At 39.1% G+C, this 22,527-nt stretch overlaps 2 protein-coding genes and 1 long non-coding RNA gene across 3 annotated transcripts; all 3 read left to right on the plus strand.

Annotated features, from left to right (window-relative positions):
• Positions 1-456: 456 nt before the first annotated feature.
• LOC115023398 (uncharacterized) lies at positions 457-4,234 on the plus strand. The gene is made up of 3 exons (XR_003834013.1): positions 457-559; positions 3,155-3,197; positions 4,098-4,234. It is a non-coding gene; the product is annotated as an uncharacterized LOC115023398 (long non-coding RNA).
• Positions 4,235-4,585: 351 nt separating this feature from the next.
• LOC115023963 (receptor-type tyrosine-protein phosphatase H-like) lies at positions 4,586-17,194 on the plus strand. The gene is made up of 15 exons (XM_029455334.1): positions 4,586-4,795; positions 5,286-5,385; positions 6,198-6,436; positions 6,672-6,929; positions 8,158-8,415; positions 9,051-9,308; positions 9,944-10,201; positions 11,238-11,495; positions 12,131-12,388; positions 13,425-13,682; positions 14,318-14,575; positions 15,612-15,869; positions 16,284-16,289; positions 16,684-16,763; positions 16,910-17,194. Exons 1-15 carry the CDS (start codon positions 4,729-4,731, stop codon positions 16,973-16,975), a joined length of 2,880 nt encoding a protein of 959 aa, XP_029311194.1. The 5' UTR covers positions 4,586-4,728; the 3' UTR covers positions 16,976-17,194.
• A 1,811-nt stretch (positions 17,195-19,005) lies between these two features.
• Positions 19,006-22,474, plus strand: LOC115023858 (E3 ubiquitin-protein ligase TRIM39-like). Its single transcript, XM_029455167.1, has 8 exons — positions 19,006-19,116; positions 19,644-20,204; positions 20,311-20,406; positions 20,848-21,081; positions 21,230-21,377; positions 21,483-21,509; positions 21,792-21,937; positions 22,043-22,474. The coding sequence occupies exons 2-8, from the start codon at positions 19,647-19,649 to the stop codon at positions 22,472-22,474; spliced, it is 1,641 nt and encodes a 546-aa protein (XP_029311027.1). The 5' UTR covers positions 19,006-19,116; positions 19,644-19,646.
• The last annotated feature ends 53 nt before the right edge of the window (positions 22,475-22,527 follow it).

A 22,527-nucleotide genomic window follows, 5' to 3' on the forward strand; every position in this document is an offset into this window, starting at 1 on the left:
CGTTTCTTGACAATAAAACTGCAGAATGAAACAATAAAATATGCTAAAATAAAGAGACAACAATACCCGTGAAAATAGGAATGAATAGAGAAAACACATTTAAAATTATTAAGCTGTCTGACTAGAGCAGAGAGCATTTGATTTGTAATACTTCATTACTAATTTCTTAATGTAATGGGAATATATAAATGACATAACAATTGACATAATAAGAAAAGCACAGGTGTATCTAGTGACGTGAATAATAAAGACTGCAAGTTATTCCATTTAGGCAAGTCACTTCCATGTCCCTGGTGTTGTGTCTAATGTCTCAAAGAGACACCCTTAATATATGTTTACCTATGTATCTGTTTGTGAGAGATAAAATAAAAGAGATTCCCTTAATATTCTGAATGAATTACACCCGCGCGTTCCCATTTTGGCCAGCAGGGGGCGGACTAACAAAACAAGAAACAACCCCAACATAGTTGAAGTAAATCACATTCATGTCCAGCACACACGGAACAACAATACAACAATACCATCCTGTTGAAGTTGTGTTTCTGGCTATTTGACAAATGTAAGTCCACTTTTTTCCTTGCTTTTTTCTAAAGTCTTCACTAACTCCGAGGAAAATATCTCAATGTTTAGCTTAATGTAACATTAGCAGACGTTAGCTAACTCTTGTTAGCTTAGTCAGCCGTTTATTGCCGTTAACGGTTGAGTTAGTGTGGCTAGGTTACATGAACTATTAAAACATTACTTCATCGTTAATTATTTGCATAAAGGTAGGTTTATAGTTAAGTGTATTTCATTTTCTTCAAACAATATTTTGTAACCATAGTGTTATTTAGTTAATGTAAAAATATGAAGAATAGAGTAACTAACTAGCTTTTAACAGAGCATTTTGCTAGACTTTAACCATTTTAAAGTGTTGTCTTGTCTGTCTACCAAATGTTTTTTTTTTTTTTTAAATGTATATTTTGCTCATCGTTTTTACTCTGTAGCACTTTGAGTTTTGTTTACGCAAATGAAAAGTGTGCCTATAAATATAATTCATTATTATTATTATTAAAAACAGAAGGGAACACTAACGTTACTCAAACTTTACTGGATAAAGATAACGTTTCATAAATGTAGACACTATATAGGTTGTTTTTGTGACCATTAACATTTAAGATACAACATACATCCAATATTGTTTCACACATACAGTGATGTTATAGTTTATTCATAAAGTAATGTTGCTGGCTCTGGTTGGTCTGTGCCCTAAAGTGTATTAAGAAAATAAAGCTGCTTCTTTACAATGTCTTCACTGTTAAAGGGGTCTCAACATTTTTCCCACCAAAACGACAACTGTTCAGAGATCTGTTGTTTCAGTGGTCTTCGTCATTATTCAGATTTGTCCGGTAACCGTGAAGGCAGCATTTGCTTCCAGTCTCAGGTCCGCACAGGCGCACTGTCCTCCTGTGAGCAAGACTAAGTGTGTGTGTGTGTGTGTGTGTGTGTGTGTGTGTGTGTGTGTGTGTGTGTGTGTGTGTGTGTGTGTGTGTGTGTGTGTGTGTGTGTGTGTGTGTGTGTGTGTGTGTGTGTGTGTGTGTGTGTGTGTGTGTGTGTGTGTGTGTGTGTGTAATATATGAATGTATCTGTTTATTTAAAAACAGATGCTGAATACACTGATTATGTATAAGATTACACGCTAATTAAATTTGTATTAATTTATAATGTAGAGCAGTCACAGACACTGCACAGACATGGTGTCATCAGATGTTTAACTGCATTTATTTCACCTCACTCAGTAAGAATTGTGGTTAGAGTGAGGAGACTGAAATCATTATTTTATTCTGGTTTTATTGAATATTCATACAGTTGCCTTGAATGGTACAGTTAGAGAGGATATACTGTAAAATATGTTCAGAGTTACAGCCTATGTTGGACATATTAATACATGCAGTATTACATTACACATTACATTATGGAGCACTAATAAAATCACAATATAATAATATAATAGTGATTATATCTGACACAGAGCCTAAAACATTATCATCAAATTGAATCTCCAATCTGACCAACAGAAAATTAAATTGTGTGATTTAAAAAAAATATTTAACAAAAAAGGTAACAACAGTGTTGTACAACATTTTGTGTTACTGGATTGACTGTGACTGAAAAAGTCAGTTAATACACCAAAATAAATCAAAAGGTCAAGATAAGAAAGAGGACACCCAACAAACATTAACAATGATAAATATGTACAGTTTTTACACATCAGAAGGTGCAAACCAGTTAGAAAGAGCCAGGGGGGAATCCCATACTATCTGTGGGCAGCTACTTCCTCTAAGCATAGCAATAAGAGGGAGGGGAATAGCAGGTTAATAATTACCCTATACAGGTAAGGCTTTTGGAGACACGCTTAACTTTTGCAGAAAGGATTTTAATTCACCTGAATCAACAATATGAGAAGACTAACTTGGCTTTAGGTAAGCAGGAAATTGTTTTAAACTGAGTAGCTATAAGGCTAGAATCATGTTTGCAAAGAGGAAGATATTGCACTTAAGTGTTACTTTTACAAATGTAAACGGTGAAATTGATGGTGTAACAATTTAATTGATTGATGCAACAATTGATTAGAATGTAAGTTATGTATTTATTGTAATTTCTTCCACAAAGCATTTATAGTGTGCCAAATCAATCAACACAATATCTACAATTTCTGTATTCTGCAACTGTGACGGATGTGATTTAAAATGTAGTGAAGCAATATTCTTGCATTAAAACATGCTTAGTAAAAGTAACACAAAAAAACACATTACTTAAAAGTACAATACATAAAAGTCAACCAGTGACATTAATTAATGTAAAATACAAATGTTAAACCATGAGAGGTAGTTATTGTAAATGACAACAGAAAAGCACTGCTCTGTGTCTTTGTGTTAGTAGCTGAGCTCTGGGAAACATCAGTACTAGGTTTCTGTTCAAGCAGCACACAATACACAGTCCTGTATTGTTTTAGCAGGAAGAGTTTGAAGAGTAAATGGTAAGTAGAATCAATAATCTACAGGGAATCTATGTACCGGCACATATCCACAAGTATCTCTTATGAAAGATGATTAATACACATTTTAGAAGGAATTAATTAACATTATTTATTTCTCCAAATATTTGTTTAAAGGTTAAAGTCATGGATTATGGGCTGATCATGTTGGTGCTCACAGGTTGGTGTCTTTTATTTGATTATTCTGGCTGTTTGTCTTTTTAAAACTATTACAACTACGAGCAGTCTTTACAGGCTCTTCACTTCTTAATTAATCAGTTTTATCATATTAAAGTCAATTCTACTTATATTGCCCGATATCAATAATTATTCTCAAGGGGCTTTACAATCTATACAGCACACGGCCCCCTCTACCCCTCTATCATAGTAGAAACCTTAGGAAGAGCAACAGAGGCGGGATCCCTGGATGGAGAATAACAGAATAAGCAACATAATTGCAGTATGGACCATCAGGATGACGAAACAATGACGGATTGTAAACGTGAAGAATATGGATCCGGGAGGACATTGAGCAACTACAGCTGTTGCCAAACAGCATAGTCATAAATGAAGATTATTATACAGTGATAAAGGAAGTAAATGAATAGATAATACAGGGAAGATGAAGGTGTTTGTCTCAACTTATTTTAAACACTGAAAATGTATTCATACACAGTCATACAGATATTTATTCTCTCACTTAAATTAGTCTTTTTGTTTTTATCTCACTGGAGTTCATCAATGAGGAAGAAGCTCTGTAAAAGCAGAGCTGGAAGAAGTATTCAGATCCTTTACTTCAGTAAAAGTAAAACGTTCTAAAGTCTAAAAATTAGTAGTGTAGTATTGCACCATATCATAGGAATGACATGTTTCTTCATGTGAAAAGTAATTATAAGTATCAAATAAATGTAATGCAGTAAATAATACTGTAGAAGTAAAAAGTAGCCTAAAATGGAAATGTACTTAGTTACTTTCCACTACTGTGAAAAGCCCCACAGAAATGTTGTTGAAGAACATAGTAAGCCTACATACTTTATATAAAAAAAGCAAGTTTTAAAAACATGATTGTGTTTTGTTTTAGGAGCACTAGTCAATGTTGCCTCCGCCCAAAGTCGTCAGTACAACTTTGTGAGCACTCCACTGAACTGGACTGCAGCTCAGAGCTTCTGCAGGCAGCGCTACACTGACCTGGCCACCATAGAAAGCACAGCTGACGACAGTGACGTGCTCAGCAGCGCATCGGACTACACAGGCAAGTTTTCAATATTGATATCGTATACATAACCTTGAAAAGTCATGGAAAGGTTTTTAAATTGTGTCCATGAAAATGTGTTGAACCTTGTATTCAGTATATCAGGGTATGAAATGAACTTTTTTGTTCTCCCTGCACACAACAGTCAGTCAACTTGATACAATTATAGAATATGATAATGTGGAATGTAAAATAAGATTTAAAAAGCCCTCAGGACATTATTTAAGCAATGTTAAGTAAAATCATTTACGTGTTATGTCTATTGCAGCTGTTTTATATAAAGAACATATTTTTAATAGGCAAGGCTTGGATTGGTCTCTATGATGATTTGGTGAGCAGCTGGAGATGGTCCCTGAGTGACAGCAGCTTCTATAGTGAAGGAGAGACAGAGTTCAGAAACTGGTATCCTGGTGAGCCCGACAATCATGGAGGACAACAGTACTGTGTGGAGCTCAGTCCAATGGGAAATACTGGCAGTTGGAGAGACACTGAGTGCAGCCTCCAGCATCACTTTGTGTGCGACAACGGTGAGTTTTCTTATAATGTAGAATTAAGAAAGTGAACCAAAAAGTTCCTCTACATAACATTTCCAGAAACACAGGGTTTCTGTGGGTCCATATAAAGTCTTAAAAAGTTTTAAAATCAATGATCTAATTGTTTCAGTTGGTTGCATACTGCAACCTCAACGCCAGACGCTGCCAAATCCGACACACTACTTAGGTTTTAGGTCCACCTTTTTTCTTTCATAGGTTACTAATTTTCCTAATACTTCTGCTAGTTTTTCCACAACATAAGTTCTATGTAGGTCTTAGGTCTTTAAAAGTCTTAGATGTAACTTGTAGAAACCTGCAGAAACCCTGAAACATCTCGCCATTTCTATGTACTTGTTACGTAGAGGTGACAGGAGCAATATTTTATCCCACTGAATCCAAATAAAAATGAGCAAACTGAATGTTTTCTATGTGTCCATCCTGACGTTGTTCATAACTTCTCTTCATCCATATATTTACATACCAGGTACAGTAAACGGCACATCATCCTTTGTCAAGGTCGACACATCTTTAAATTGGACCGAAGCTCAGAGATACTGCAGGGAAAATTATGTTGATCTCGCCAGGTACAGTATACACTAATGAAGACTTCAAGACAGTACTGAACCAATGCTTTATCACATCTTACTTATTCATTGTGACTGTTGATTGAAATGTCCACAAACAAACTATGAGGAGCAGCTCGTCACATGGGAATAACTGGTCCACTTTAAAAGTCAGCCCACCTTAAACTTAATCCACTGTTGTCGCGGCTACAGCAGCTACGGGGCTAACTAGATCCACTTCACTTTTATCAGCAGGTGGTCTCGAGGAGTTGTAGCATTTATTCCCCCGACAGTTAAACTGTTGACACAGTGCACGGACACGTAACTGCTGACTTCACACTCACTGTGTGGAGAATTGGAGACTGTTTGCGGGTGGTGGAGGCAGATTGGCCGTTTAATAAAGTCATAATTACTAACTCGCTGTCACACACACGCTTTCTCTCTTTTCTTTCTCTCACTGTCTCCCTCTGTCTCTCAAGCTCACTCGCTAGTGTTAAACACCAAGTTATTACGTTAGTTTAATAAACATCTTAAAATGCATTTAATAAAGATGCTTTAGCCCGGTGGGTGGTCAATTTAGGCAATCCCCCAACTACAAATTCATCAAATATGTTGACAAATTGAAATCCCTATTTTCGTTTTCATCCCTCCCTTCCTGTAACTGTTCTTTTGTCGTTGTTTTCATTGTTCTGTTTATAAGTTAGGTATTATTCATGCTTAATGTTATGACTGTAAGGCACTTGGTGTAATCATGATTGCAATGCATTGGGTTTTTTGTCTGTTATATTTCACCTCTCCATGTTTGCTCATATATAGTGCTGTTTCTCTCTCAGAATACAAAATGATGCAGACAATCTCTTAATCGCAAACCTGACAGCTGGGAACGTTGTGTGGATCAGTCTGCACCGGGAGAAACTGTGGTCTGATGGGAGCTCAGCTGGGTTTCGAAACTGGGCCGACGACCAACCAAACTCTGGCGGAGAGCAATGTGTCACCACAGCGTTCAATGACTCAAGGCGATGGTCAGATGATAACTGCTTCCTCAGTTTCCCATTCATCTGTTACACAACAGGTAATGCATCTAGTTTCTGCTCACGGATTGTGTAGAACTTAGTGTTTGGATTAAGGCAGTATACTATATACATTAGAAAATATATATCACACTGACAGATAACACCATGTACACAAGGGTAAGTCTGTGAAAAGATTTGTAAGAAAAACTGAAACAAGAAAGTATTTCACAGGTTCTCTGCATGGGATAAATGCTGTTCAGAAGGCTAGAGTATAAGTTGTCCTTTTTGTCTCAGCTCCTCCAAACGCAGAAAGCTTCAGATCAACAGGACAAGATGAGAGCAGTATCACTCTGCAGTGGAATAAAGTGAACAACAATGTCAGCTTCATCCTGCAGTTTAATGGTACAGAGATGAACATCAATGCATCAGATGGAGATGGACCAGTAACTCACACAGTCTCATCGCTCACTGCTGGAACTAAATACACATTCACTCTCTTCTCTGTGTTTGAGAACGTCAGAAGCAGTGGAGAAAACATTACTGCAGTCACTGGTGAGATATGTCACGACATTTTCACACTGTATCTCCGTGCACCAGTGTAAAACCATGACTTGTATGATGGGTTTAATTTTCACGAAATGATTTTGCTCCTTCACGACATGAACTTTATTTTTATTTTCATTTAACTCTGCATTGTTTCGACCCACACAGATTTATTTTTTAGCTCCAGAGTGATTATCTTTTGAACTCTTCTCACGTTGTGATTCTTCCTTTATTGTTGAGTACATCTCTGTTGTCAAATAAAGTGTGACGGGTGTGACTATAAAATGTGACATCTGGACCCAGAAAAACCTTTTTCTGTAATACAAAGAATTGTTTCACTTATTCTGTCCCTTACACACAGCATTAGCTTTTATTCATGTAGGGATGCAAAATGCACCATCTTTAACAGCTCGAGGCGTCTGTGCTGTGATGAGGGAGAACCAACCTTGCAAAATGTAGCAATGTGGTTCCTTGAGGACAAACAAAACACTATGTTTAGAGGATTCTTTGTTAAATTTGTCAATTTAATCCCAGATCATGTCTGCGAGTTTTTCCTTGTGAATTTTACACTTTAATTTCAGAGAATATCCAAGTTTATTTCTTGTAAATGTACGACTTTAATCTTGGACATTCTAATTTTTCTCCCGATTATTACCCCCCTCCCCAGATTCCATAGTTTTTTTTACTTTCCTACAATGGCCCCAATAATAATAATACATTTTATTTGGAGGCGCCTTTCAAGACACCCAAGGACACCCTACAAAATACAGAAGATAAAAACAGCAAAAACAATGAGAGGGAGAGCCAGACAAACAAAACCAGACATATAGTGTGGACACAAAACAAAGAGCAATCCATATGAAAAGTTTGATGATCCCCATGGTGGTGTAGAGGGTCAGAAACAGTGTAATCCAGCAGTTTCATAGTCCAGGTGATGTCGAGGAGGCTACGAAACCAGCCGGGCAGAGGGGTCGAGTGTGTTAGCTGTAGCCACAGACTGCAGGCTACACCCAGGCGGGGGGACCCGGGCCCAGCAGCAGGTCAGCCGGTTAGACGGTGGGCAGGGACACAGTGACGGGGCAGCCTCCGTGTTAGCGATACACCACAGGAACAACCTTGTACTTTTTCTGTCACTCATTGTGAGCATTCATTTTCACATGGGGATGCAAAATGGATCATTTTAACACCCAGAGGGTTTGAGTTGATGAAATGATTCACTTCTCTTTTTCTGTCTCAGCTCCTCCAAACGCAGAAAGCTTCAGATCAACAGGACAAGATGAGAGCAGTATCACTCTGCAGTGGAATACAGTGAACAACAATGTCAGCTTCATCCTGCAGTTTAATGGTACAGAGATGAACATCAATGCATCAGATGGAGATGGACCAGTAACTCACACAGTCTCATCGCTCACTGCTGGAACTAAATACACATTCACTCTCTTCTCTGTGTTTGAGAACGTCAGAAGCAGTGGAGAAAACATTCCTGCAGTCACTGGTGAGATATGTCACGACATTTTCGCACTGTTTCTCCGTGCACCAGTGTAAAACCATGACTTGTATGATGGGTTTAATTTTCACCAAATGATTTTGCTCCTTCACGAAAGCTTTTTCTGTAATACAAAGAATTGTTTCACTTATTCTGTCCCTTACACACAGCATTAGCTTTTATTCATGTAGGGATGCAAAATGCACCATCTTTAACAGCTCGAGGCGTCTGTGCTGTGATGAGGGAGAACCAACCTTGCAACATGTAGCAATGTGGTTCCTTGAGGACAAACAAAACACTATGTTTAGAGGATTCTTTGTTAAATTTGTCAATTTAATCCCAGATCATGTCTGCGAGTTTTTCCTTGTGAATTTTACACTTTAATTTCAGAGAATATCCAAGTTTATTTCTTGTAAATGTACGACTTTAATCTTGGACATTCTAATTTTTCTCCCGATTATTACCCCCCTTGCCAGAGATTTCATAGTTTTTTTTACTTACCTACAATGTTCCTATTACACCCTTGTACTTTTTCTGTCACTCATTGTGAGCATTCATTTTCACATTGGGATGCAAAATGGATAATTTTAACACCCAGAGGGTTTGAGTTGATGAAATGATTCACTTCTCTTTTTCTGTCTCAGCTCCTCCAAACGCAGAAAGCTTCAGATCAACAGGACAAGATGAGAGCAGTATCACTCTGCAGTGGAATACAGTGAACAACAATGTCAGCTTCATCCTGCAGTTTAATGGTACAGAGATGAACATCAATGCATCAGATGGAGATGGACCAGTAACTCACACAGTCTCATCGCTCACTGCTGGAACTAAATACACATTCACTCTCTTCTCTGTGTTTGAGAACGTCAGAAGCAGTGGAGAAAACATTCCTGCAGTCACTGGTGAGATATGTCACAACATTTTCACACTGTATCTCCGTGCACCAGTGTAAAACCATGACTTGTATGATGGGTTTAATTTTCACTAAATGATTTTGCTCCTTCACGAAAGCTTTTTCTGTAATACAAAGAATTGTTTCACTTATTCTGTCCCTTACACACAGCATTAGCTTTTATTCATGTAGGGATGCAAAATGCACCATCTTTAACAGCTTGAGGCGTCTGTGCTGTGATGAGGGAGAACCAACCTTGCAAAATGTAGCAATGTGGTTCCTTGAGGACAAACAAAACACTATGTTTAGAGGATTCTTTGTTAAATTTGTCAATTTAATCCCAGATCATGTCTGCGAGGTTTTGCTCGTGAATTCACCACTTTAATTTCAGAGAATATCCAAGTTTATTTCTTGTAAATGTACGACTTTAATCTTGGACATTCTAATTTTTCTTCCGATTATTACCCCCCTTGCCAGAGATTTCATAGTTTTTTTTACTTACCTACAATGTTCCTATTACACCCTTGTACTTTTTCTGTCACTCATTGTGAGCATTCATTTTCACATTGGGATGCAAAATGGATAATTTTAACACCCAGAGGGTTTGAGTTGATGAAATGATTCACTTCTCTTTTTCTGTCTCAGCTCCTCCAAACGCAGAAAGCTTCAGATCAACAGGACAAGATGAGAGCAGTATCACTCTGCAGTGGAATAAAGTGAACAACAATGTCAGCTTCATCCTGCAGTTTAATGGTACAGAGATGAACATCAATGCATCAGATGGAGATGGACCAGTAACTCACACAGTCTCATCGCTCACTGCTGGAACTAAATACACATTCACTCTCTTCTCTGTGTTTGAGAACATCAGAAGCAGTGGAGAAAACATTCCTGCAGTCACTGGTGAGATATGTCACAACATTTTCGCACTGTTTCTCCGTGCACCAGTGTAAAACCATGACTTGTATGATGGGTTTAATTTTCACCAAATGATTTTGCTCCTTCACGAAAGCTTTTTCTGTAATACAAAGAATTGTTTCACTTATTCTGTCCCTTACACACAGCATTAGCTTTTATTCATGTAGGGATGCAAAATGCACCATCTTTAACAGCTTGAGGCGTCTGTGCTGTGATGAGGGAGAACCAACCTTGCAAAATGTAGCAATGTGGTTCCTTGAGGACAAACAAAACACTATGTTTAGAGGATTCTTTGTTAAATTTGTCAATTTAATCCCAGATCATGTCTGCGAGTTTTTCCTTGTGAATTTACACTTTAATTTCAGAGAATATCCAAGTTTATTTCTTGTAAATGTACGACTTTAATCTTGGACATTCTAATTTTTCTCCCGATTATTACCCCCCTCCCCAGATTCCATAGTTTTTTTTACTTTCCTACAATGGCCCCAATAATAATAATACATTTTATTTGGAGGACGCCTTTCAAGACACCCAAGGACACCCTACAAAATACAGAAGATAAAAACAGCAAAAACAATGAGAGGGAGACCAGACAAACAAAACCAGACATATAGTGTGGACACAAAACAAAGAGCAATCCATATGAAAAGTTTGATGATCCCCATGGTGGTGTAGAGGGTCAGAAACAGTGTAATCCAGTAGTTTCATAGTCCAGGTGATGTCGAGGAGGCTACGAAACCAGCCGGGCAGAGGGGTCGAGTGTGTTAGCTGTAGCCACAGACTGCAGGCTACACCCAGGCGGGGGGACCCGGGCCCTGCAGCAGGTCAGCCGGTTAGACGGTGGGCAGGGACACAGTGACGGGGCAGCCTCCGTGTTAGCGATACACCACAGGAACAACCTTGTACTTTTTCTGTCACTCATTGTGAGCATTCATTTTCACATGGGGATGCAAAATGGATCATTTTAACACCCAGAGGGTTTGAGTTGATGAAATTATTCACTTCTCTTTTTCTGTCTCAGCTCCTCCAAACGCAGAAAGCTTCAGATCAACAGGACAAGATGAGAGCAGTATAACTCTGCAGTGGAATACAGTGAACAACAATGTCAGCTTCATCCTGCAGTTTAATGGTACAGAGATGAACATCAATGCATCAGATGGAGATGGACCAGTAACTCACACAGTCTCATCGCTCACTGCTGGAACTAAATACACATTCACTCTCTTCTCTGTGTTTGAGAACGTCAGAAGCAGTGGAGAAAACATTCCTGCAGTCACTGGTGAGATATGTCACGACATTTTCGCACTGTTTCTCCGTGCACCAGTGTAAAACCATGACTTGTATGATGGGTTTAATTTTCACCAAATGATTTTGCTCCTTCACGAAAGCTTTTTCTGTAATACAAAGAATTGTTTCACTTATTCTGTCCCTTACACACAGCATTAGCTTTTATTCATGTAGGGATGCAAAATGCACCATCTTTAACAGCTTGAGGCGTCTGTGCTGTGATGAGGGAGAACCAACCTTGCAACATGTAGCAATGTGGTTCCTTGAGGACAAACAAAACACTATGTTTAGAGGATTCTTTGTTAAATTTGTCAATTTAATCCCAGATCATGTCTGCGAGTTTTTCCTTGTGAATTTTACACTTTAATTTCAGAGAATATCCAAGTTTATTTCTTGTAAATGTACGACTTTAATCTTGGACATTCTAATTTTTCTCCCGATTATTACCCCCCTTGCCAGAGATTTCATAGTTTTTTTTACTTACCTACAATGTTCCTATTACACCCTTGTACTTTTTCTGTCACTCATTGTGAGCATTCATTTTCACATGGGGATGCAAAATGGATAAGTTTAACACCCAGAGGGTTTGAGTTGATGAAATGATTCACTTCTCTTTTTCTGTCTCAGCTCCTCCAAACGCAGAAAGCTTCAGATCAATAGGACAAGATGAGAGCAGTATCACTCTGCAGTGGAATAAAGTGAACAACAATGTCAGCTTCATCCTGCAGTTTAATGGTACAGAGATGAACATCAATGCATCAGATGGAGATGGACCAGTAACTCACACAGTCTCATCGCTCACTGCTGGAACTAAATACACATTCACTCTCTTCTCTGTGTTTGAGAACGTCAGAAGCAGTGGAGAAAACATTCCTGCAGTCACTGGTGAGATATGTCACGACATTTTTGCACTGTATCTCCGTGCACCAGTGTAAAACCATGACTTGTATGATGGGTTTAATTTTCACTAAATGATTTTGCTCCTTCACGAAAGCTTTTTCTGTAATACAAAGAATTGTTTCACTTATTCTGTCCCTTACACACAGCATTAGCTTTTATTCATGTAGGGATGCATAATGCACCATCTTTAACAGCTTGAGGCGTCTGTGCTGTGATGAGGGAGAACCAACCTTGCAAAATGTAGCAATGTGGTTCCTTGAGGACAAACAAAACACTATGTTTAGAGGATTCTTTGTTAAATTTGTCAATTTAATCCCAGATCATGTCTGCGAGTTTTTCCTTGTGAATTTTACACTTTAATTTCAGAGAATATCCAAGTTTATTTCTTGTAAATGTACGACTTTAATCTTGGACATTCTAATTTTTCTCCCGATTATTACCCCCCTCCCCAGATTCCATAGTTTTTTTTACTTTCCTACAATGGCCCCAATAATAATAATACATTTTATTTGGAGGCGCCTTTCAAGACACCCAAGGACACCCTACAAAATACAGAAGATAAAAACAGCAAAAACAATGAGAGGGAGACCAGACAAACAAAACCAGACATATAGTGTGGACACAAAACAAAGAGCAATCCATATGAAAAGTTTGATGATCCCCATGGTGGTGTAGAGGGTCAGAAACAGTGTAATCCAGCAGTTTCATAGTCCAGGTGATGTCGAGGAGGCTACGAAACCAGCCGGGCAGAGGGGTCGAGTGTGTTAGCTGTAGCCACAGACTGCAGGCTACACCCAGGCGGGGGGACCCGGGCCCAGCAGCAGGTCAGCCGGTTAGACGGTGGGCAGGGACACAGTGACGGGGCAGCCTCCGTGTTAGCGATACACCACAGGAACAACCTTGTACTTTTTCTGTCACTCATTGTGAGCATTCATTTTCACATGGGGATGCAAAATGGATCATTTTAACACCCAGAGGGTTTGAGTTGATGAAATTATTCACTTCTCTTTTTCTGTCTCAGCTCCTCCAAACGCAGAAAGCTTCAGATCAACAGGACAAGATGAGAGCAGTATCACTCTGCAGTGGAATACAGTGAACAACAATGTCAGCTTCATCCTGCAGTTTAATGGTACAGAGATGAACATCAATGCATCAGATGGAGATGGACCAGTAACTCACACAGTCTCATCGCTCACTGCTGGAACTAAATACACATTCACTCTCTTCTCTGTGTTTGAGAACGTCAGAAGCAGTGGAGAAAACATTCCTGCAGTCACTGGTGAGATATGTCACGACATTTTCGCACTGTTTCTCCGTGCACCAGTGTAAAACCATGACTTGTATGATGGGTTTAATTTTCACTAAATGATTTTGCTCCTTCACGAAAGCTTTTTCTGTAATACAAAGAATTGTTTCACTTATTCTGTCCCTTACACACAGCATTAGCTTTTATTCATGTAGGGATGCAAAATGCACCATCTTTAACAGCTTGAGGCGTCTGTGCTGTGATGAGAGAGAACCAACCTTGCAAAATGTAGCAATGTGGTTCCTTGAGGACAAACAAAACACTATGTTTAGAGGATTCTTTGTTAAATTTGTCAATTTAATCCCAGATCATGTCTGCGAGGTTTTGCTCGTGAATTCACCACTTTAATTTCAGAGAATATCCAAGTTTATTTCTTGTAAATGTACGACTTTAATCTTGGACATTCTAATTTTTCTCCCGATTATTACCCCCCTTGCCAGAGATTTCATAGTTTTTTTTACTTACCTACAATGTTCCTATTACACCCTTGTACTTTTTCTGTCACTCATTGTGAGCATTCATTTTCACATGGGGATGCAAAATGGATAATTTTAACACCCAGAGGGTTTGAGTTGATGAAATGATTCACTTCTCTTTTTCTGTCTCAGCTCCTCCAAACGCAGAAAGCTTCAGATCAACAGGACAAGATGAGAGCAGTATCACTCTGCAGTGGAATAAAGTGAACAACAATGTCAGCTTCATCCTGCAGTTTAATGGTACAGAGATGAACATCAATGCATCAGATGGAGATGGACCAGTAACTCACACAGTCTCATCGCTCACTGCTGGAACTAAATACACATTCACTCTCTTCTCTGTGTTTGAGAACGTCAGAAGCAGTGGAGAAAACATTCCTGCAGTCACTGGTGAGATATGTCACGACATTTTCGCACTGTATCTCCGTGCACCAGTGTAAAACCATGACTTGTATGATGGGTTTAATTTTCACCAAATGATTTTGCTCCTTCACGAAAGCTTTTTCTGTAATACAAAGAATTGTTTCACTTATTCTGTCCCTTACACACAGCATTAGCTTTTATTCATGTAGGGATGCAAAATGCACCATCTTTAACAGCTCGAGGCGTCTGTGCTGTGATGAGGGAGAACCAACCTTGCAAAATGTAGCAATGTGGTTCCTTGAGGACAAACAAAACACTATGTTTAGAGGATTCTTTGTTAAATTTGTCAATTTAATCCCAGATCATGTCTGCGAGTTTTTCCTTGTGAATTTTACACTTTAATTTCAGAGAATATCCAAGTTTATTTCTTGTAAATGTACGACTTTAATCTTGGACATTCTAATTTTTCTCCCGATTATTACCCCCCTCCCCAGATTCCATAGTTTTTTTTACTTTCCTACAATGGCCCCAATAATAATAATACATTTTATTTGGAGGCGCCTTTCAAGACACCCAAGGACACCCTACAAAATACAGAAGATAAAAACAGCAAAAACAATGAGAGGGAGACCAGACAAACAAAACCAGACATATAGTGTGGACACAAAACAAAGAGCAATCCATATGAAAAGTTTGATGATCCCCATGGTGGTGTAGAGGGTCAGAAACAGTGTAATCCAGCAGTTTCATAGTCCAGGTGATGTCGAGGAGGCTACGAAACCAGCCGGGCAGAGGGGTCGAGTGTGTTAGCTGTAGCCACAGACTGCAGGCTACACCCAGGCGGGGGGACCCGGGCCCAGCAGCAGGTCAGCCGGTTAGACGGTGGGCAGGGACACAGTGACGGGGCAGCCTCCGTGTTAGCGATACACCACAGGAACAACCTTGTACTTTTTCTGTCACTCATTGTGAGCATTCATTTTCACATGGGGATGCAAAATGGATCATTTTAACACCCAGAGGGTTTGAGTTGATGAAATTATTCACTTCTCTTTTTCTGTCTCAGCTCCTCCAAACGCAGAAAGCTTCAGATCAACAGGACAAGATGAGAGCAGTATAACTCTGCAGTGGAATACAGTGAACAACAATGTCAGCTTCATCCTGCAGTTTAATGGTACAGAGATGAACATCAATGCATCAGATGGAGATGGACCAGTAACTCACACAGTCTCATCGCTCACTGCTGGAACTAAATACACATTCACTCTCTTCTCTGTGTTTGAGAACGTCAGAAGCAGTGGAGAAAACATTACTGCAGTCACTGGTGAGATACTTTCCTTCATCACTATTCAGTTTACCAACTCAGCTATACTTCAACTTCAGTTTATTTAAAGCACACATTACCCAGAGAGTCTTTGTACACATGTCAGTCATAATGTTAATATGAAAACAAGATTAAGTTTAGTCATTTTGAAAACAAAGAACATGCTGTATAACCGTCACTTACTTGTCACCAGGTGATATTAGGAGAGATCGCAAATATGTGTTTCCTGTCTGGATTTGAAAGTATCCCAAATTTGAAGTGGGAGATTTTTCTAAATAAAGTTTAAATAACATTATAAAGGAATGTATCTGTAAGAGTTATTAACAAAATATCAATTAATTTTAACATATTCCACTTTTCATGTAAACACCTTCTTGCTAAACCTTCTCTGACTCTGCGTTTCTACAACAAAAGGGTCACGTAAGTATAAGCATTTCATTTGAATTGATATCTTAATCATATTTTCATTACTTTTATCTCACGCTTATATTTATTATGTGATTTACTTTAACTGCTGCTAAAACAGAAACTACTCCATGCTGCTCTTCCTTTAAAAACACTGAGAATAAATCCCTGCTTTACAATTTCATGAATACATAAAATCTAAATCTAGAGAAGTTTTTAAAGTAGTATTGTGTCCAGAAAATACACTATGTCAGATGTTTTTGGTAAAGCTAGAAGTTTTTCATAGTTATGAATATTTTGCTATTTTAATGGGATGGAATGTCCATTTAATTATTTTTATTTGACCTTTTATTTGTAATTTAATTATCGTGTGTATTTTATGTAACATGTTGTGTATTTATGTCAACAGATTATGTTGTTGGATTGGAGGTCAGATTAAAGTCATTTGTTGAGCTGTCAGTCTCAGACATGCAGCGTGTGATGACGGAGGTGAGACTAACTGCTGTTTGAGTTCCTTTTTTATTGTCCGGACTTTTTGTATTCACTTAATTCAAATAATCTACACATTTAGTTACAATGTATTTGCATTTTTTTTCTGTTGTGTTTACTTGTTTGTTTGTTTTTTCTTAATCTAGCTCTTCAGACAATACGGATTGTCTCCACAGTTGATTTCCCTGAAGGTTGTATCTGTTCAGACATGAGACCAGAGGGCGAAAGACGAGATGAAATGGAGTGAAATGCTAAAACATTGGAGGTTTTAAAATGTAATTTAGACTTTTCACATTTTGTATTACTTTCCTTAAAAAACTTAAAATGAGAAATCTATTTTATAAGATTCCAGTGAAATGAAGTTTTGACCTTTTGGATAATCACTTACTAACTTACTAAAATGTATACTGTTCAGCAATTACATGGTACAAAAGTGTGTAATGTTTTTGGTTTGTCCGTACGTCTCATTCTCATAAACGTAACATCTCATGAACGCCTTCAGGACATTGCTTCAAATTTGACACAAACGTCCACTTGGATTCAAGAATGAACTGATTAGATTTTGGTGGTCAAAGGTTGATGTCACTGTGACCTCACAAAGCATGTTTTTGATCATAACCCAAGAATTCATATGCTAAGTATCTAATAGGATACAATGATGACATGTTATATCCAAATGGTCAAATGTCAACTTCACTGTGACAGCATCATTTTCTGCAAAAACACTTTTCTTGCCATTATTCATCGCCATGACTCAGGATGGATCTTGTGACTCATATTTCACATTTGGTTGTGTATTGAAGTGGTGACACTAATCTTGGGTGCCCACCTTGAAACTGGCGATTGTTTAGATCTTCTGTGCTTGATCTACTTGTCTTGTGAGTCCAGTCCAGTTTTTTATTGATTTGGACCCCAAGGCTCTTATATGTGTCCCTCTCTATCAGTCCTCTGTACTTCTGTGTAAAACTAGTTTTACTTACATGCATGTCAATATAGTGATAACTTCCATTCTGCCAAAAAATACACTTTTGTTAAGTTCTTTCAAAAGTCACTGTGTCATGTCACTACGTATATGACATGACATGGAGATAAACTGAATCCTGACAGATACGCCAAGGCATCTTTCCAGCTGTGAGTAGCGCCTCCATTTCCTTTATGCAATGTATCATGGAAAAAATAGTGTCCATTGACAACACACTCAAAAATTGAACACATATTTCAGATATCTCTGCTTATAAATTGGTTATAGCTGTGGGAGTTTTTTGGTTGACAGTTTAATGTCACAGTATTGTGATAGTGTGTGTGAATATACATAGTATGTTTCTGTCCATTTGAAACAAAGAACCTTGGAATGAGCTTTATTCAAGTACTTTCTTGTTGTTGCTCAGTCCAATACAAATACAATACTTTTATATTAAAGCAGCAAGCAGCTATGAACGGGGCCTCGCACAATCACGCGCGTCGAGGTTCTGGAAGGACACCGATTGACGCTGCAGTGCACTGCAGTGTCCACTTCATGGTGCTAGAGAACACAAGCTTAAAAAACATTGTATTGCTCTATATCATGTGTAGACCACAGATAATATTTATCACATAAGACCACCTAAGCCCAATAACCTTATCAGTTAACACATTGTATCACTGTTAATGCATGTGCCCGGTTTTGTTTTCAGGCATCCCTAGACCCCAATAAACGATTTCCTGTTTCATGGCAACTGATTTTGATAACTTTTCATCGTTAAGGGCTTGAGATGGTAATGACCAAAGTTGAAGTCGATCGGATGAAATCTGTAGAAGTTCGTTAAAGTACAGCGCCTTCAAATGTTCCAAAAAACTCTGTAAAATTAAAAATGGCCGACTCCATGTCTCCACATGTTGCATATACAGTACCTACCAAATTTCATACATGTAGGTTAAACGCACGGCAGGGACTGCATTCTTGGTGAGCCATTTTGGCATGTTCATGCGCAAGACCCATATTTCACATTTTCACCATGTTTGAATTTTGTGCCATTTTGGAGCATGTTTAGATCCTCAAAAATGCGATTAAATGTGGAAATGAATATTTATTTTATACAATTGTTGGTGTTTTAATAGGGTACTTCGACCCTGACGTTGTCAGTGCTCGGACCCTAATTATACAATACAAAGAAATTCTACACAATACAAGTAAGGCACCTGATCTAGGCATTACTCCTCCCACCCTGGAACAACATGGTGCTTGAAGAGCTCTGGAGGGAAAATGTCCCGCTGGGAGTGGTAACAGCGAAACCGGGAGGACTTTGGCTTCACAACCGCAGAGCCAGTGTTGACTTTACTACCTCTGAGGTCACATTTCACATTCAGCAACAAGGTAAGACCAAGACTAAATAACGGATGAGCATGTGTTTTGAATCAAACAATTACAATAATCATGTTTCAGTTTTTGTCATGTGAGAGGCAGATTAAATATAATATTAGAGGTATTTATATTTGAAGCCATTACTCTTCATCCCCTGATGGTGTGCAGTGAATTATGAGTGTGGAACATCAAAACACTTGTCGCATGGTGCATGTTTAGATTTTAATGTGGTGTATTCAATCCATGTTTGAAGCTAAGCTTACACAGTGAGAGAGAGAGAGAGAGAGGAGAGGAGAGAGAGAGGTGAGTCATGTGACCGTGCAGCTGGACTTTGGCCTGTGGCAACTTTTAATTGTTTAAAGTTAATGATAAGTAGGTTCAGATGTCTCTAGCTGTAATAACAGTACTTACAGCTCTTGAGTATGTGGCCTATACTGTATGTTTTGTAAATCTCTCTATTTGTGATGTTAACAATTTCCTCAGAATGTAAAAGATTAATTTCTCACTCATAATCAGTTAACCCCAATTTTTTTCCTGAGGTCATGGACTCCCTGTCAGAGATGCAGTTTCAGTGTTGCATCTGTCAGGATGTTTTCTCTGAGCCCGTCTCCATCCCCTGCGGTCATAGCTTCTGCTTCACCTGCATCACATCACACTGGGTCGACAGTCTTGCCGTCAGCTGTCCCAAATGTCAGGCGGTCTTTGAGGGCCGCCCAGAGCTTTGCCAAAACTCCTTTGCCAAAGAAATGTCAGAGCAGATCCGAGCCAAAAAGCAGAACGGTGTGTTGTCAATGACAGGGGAATTCATAAATTGTGATGTGTGCGTGGGAAAGCAAACAAAGGCCCTGAAGTCCTGCCTTGTGTGTCTGACCTCATACTGTGAGTATCATCTGGAACCACACATGAGAGTTGCCACCTTGAAGATTCACAAGCTGATTGAACCTGTGGCATCGCTGGAGAACCGGATGTGTAAAAGGCACCAAAGACTCCTGGAGCTGTTCTGCAGGAGCGACCAGAGGAGTGTGTGCGTGCTGTGCACCGAGACCGACCACCGCTGTCACGACACCGTCCCAGTGGAGCGAGAGAGTCAGGAGAAGAAGGTGAGGTCCTATACTCCACATCATCAATGTCCCAGCATCCCATCATTCACAGCCTTTGATTCAACATTGTTTCAGTTTTGGGTTTAATTCCTGTTCTGATGTTCAGGCTCAGATGAAAAGCATCGAGGCTGATGTTCAGCAGATGATCCGGGACAGACTGCAGAAAGTGGAGGAGATCAAACACTCTGTGGAGCTCAGCAAAGTGAGTTGAATATAAGAATATATATAATATATAAGAAAAGAAGCTGACCACATGCGAGAGTGTAAGTAAGTATTAGTGATAGTACAGTACTAGTCCCAAAATATATATTCATTTATCATTATTCTGCTTGGAATCTGTGTGTATCTACTTATACTATACAGTGTTACACTTTACATAAAGTAAGAAAGTAAGTATAGATCTAAGTGTGCAGATATCTCTTTTATTAATAATAGTTTTTTTCCTGACATGACACATACTCATCTCCCTCTTTAAAAAGAAATGCAGAAACTATAAATATGCAAACATTTTAAATTCTAAATAATAATAAATAAAAATACAGAGAGAGCTTGGTATTCTAATATCCAGAGGCAGTGACAGTTTAGGAGAATGAAAACAGAAGGCACTTTAAACAACTTCATTTTCTTTATTCAATATCTTCAGGAAAACTCAAAGAGGGACATCGTGGAAAGCATGGAGGTCCTCTCCACCCTGCTTCGTTCCTTGGAGAGCCTTCAGGAGGAGCTGGTGGAGATGATCAAGAGGAAGCAGGAAGCAGCAGAGCAGAGGGCGGCGAGGCTCCTCACAGAACTGGAGCTGGAAATCACTGAGCTGGAGAAGAAGAGGAGTGAGATGGAGCGGCTTTCTCACACTGAGGACCACCTCCATCTTCTGCAGGTCAGGAGTCGTCTCACAGAAACATACTTGATAGTCAAACAGGGAGATATCCATAGTAGAAATAAGATATGCTAGTTAGTAGAACTCTTTTATCTCTATTCCCATTTCTTCTCTGCTTATTTCTCTCTTATTTACTTCCTTGTGTCAGAGGTTTCCAGCTCTGAGTTCGCCTCCGTCTGCCAAATCCTGCTCTGACATCATCGTACATTCAGACACATGTTTGGGGACTGTGAGGAGAGCGGTGGCCAACATTGAACAGCAGTTTCAATCAGCTTTGAAAGAGCTTTCTATTCAAGGTCAACTTCTAAGAAAGATTTTACGTCAGCATCACTACATTCTTCACTTACAGTTAATGTCATGATCACAGACTGGCTACATCATATGTTCTTATTAACTTGCAGAGCATGAGAAGATGCAGCAGTATGCAGGTACAGTTGGACAGTAAAACAATGTCATTAATAGTCTCTCATGTGAAAAGATTTTCACTAGATTAATTGCTTCTTTTTTATTAATACTTTAGTCTGTATAATTGATATCTTTAATTGCTTGTTATGTCCTACAGTTTGAAAGTTGTCCCTGATAAATTACTAAAGCTGATTCATTTTCTGGCAATCGACTAATTTATTAATCGACCAACTGCTTCTGCTCTAATTAGATAAATAGGATAGTGAGGTTAAAATCCATTTAAACAAACTTTGTCTGTCTACCAGTTGATGTTCATCTGGACCCCAGGACAGCCAACTCGTGGCTGGTTCTATCAGAGGATGGGAGACAGATCTGGGATGGAGATGTTGAACAGAACCTGGAGGACAGACCAGAGCGTTTTGACACGGCACCGTGTGTCCTTGCCTCCAGGGTAAATAAAGATGTGATTTGTGTCTGTGTTAATCCTTAAAGGGATATCTCTTCTTCACTCATGAAATGAACAGTCCCAGTGAACTGAGCCTCTCTTGCTACGCAGGGTTTCACCACAGGGAGGCACTACTGGGAGGTAGACGTGGGAGAGAAAACAGCGTGGGACTTGGGTGTGGCTCGACACTCAGTCAGCAGGAAGGGTTTGGTCACACTGAGTCCAGAGGACGGTTATTGGACTATTTGTTTGAGGAAGGGCAGTGAGTACCGGGCATGTGCAGGACAGGCGGTGCTTCTGTGTCTCTCTCAGAGGCCGCAGGTTGTTGGGGTGTTTTTGGACCACGAGGACGGGAAGGTGTCCTTCTATGATGCAGAGGCCAAGTCACACATCTATTCCTTCACACAGTTCCAGTTCACAGAGGCCATGTTTCCCTTTTTTAACCCAGATATGTGTGACAGCGGCAGCAACAAGTCACCACTTATCATCCGCCCCGTCAGTGAAGTCAATGGAGGCGGGGAATTAGATGACATTACAATATAATCAGAAATGTGTATTCAGTGTTTGTTTATATGTCATGGCATTTTATTTCAGCA

This window comes from Cottoperca gobio, chromosome 18 (genome assembly GCF_900634415.1).
Source record: "Cottoperca gobio chromosome 18, fCotGob3.1, whole genome shotgun sequence".
Classification (NCBI taxonomy): domain Eukaryota; kingdom Metazoa; phylum Chordata; class Actinopteri; order Perciformes; family Bovichtidae; genus Cottoperca; species Cottoperca gobio.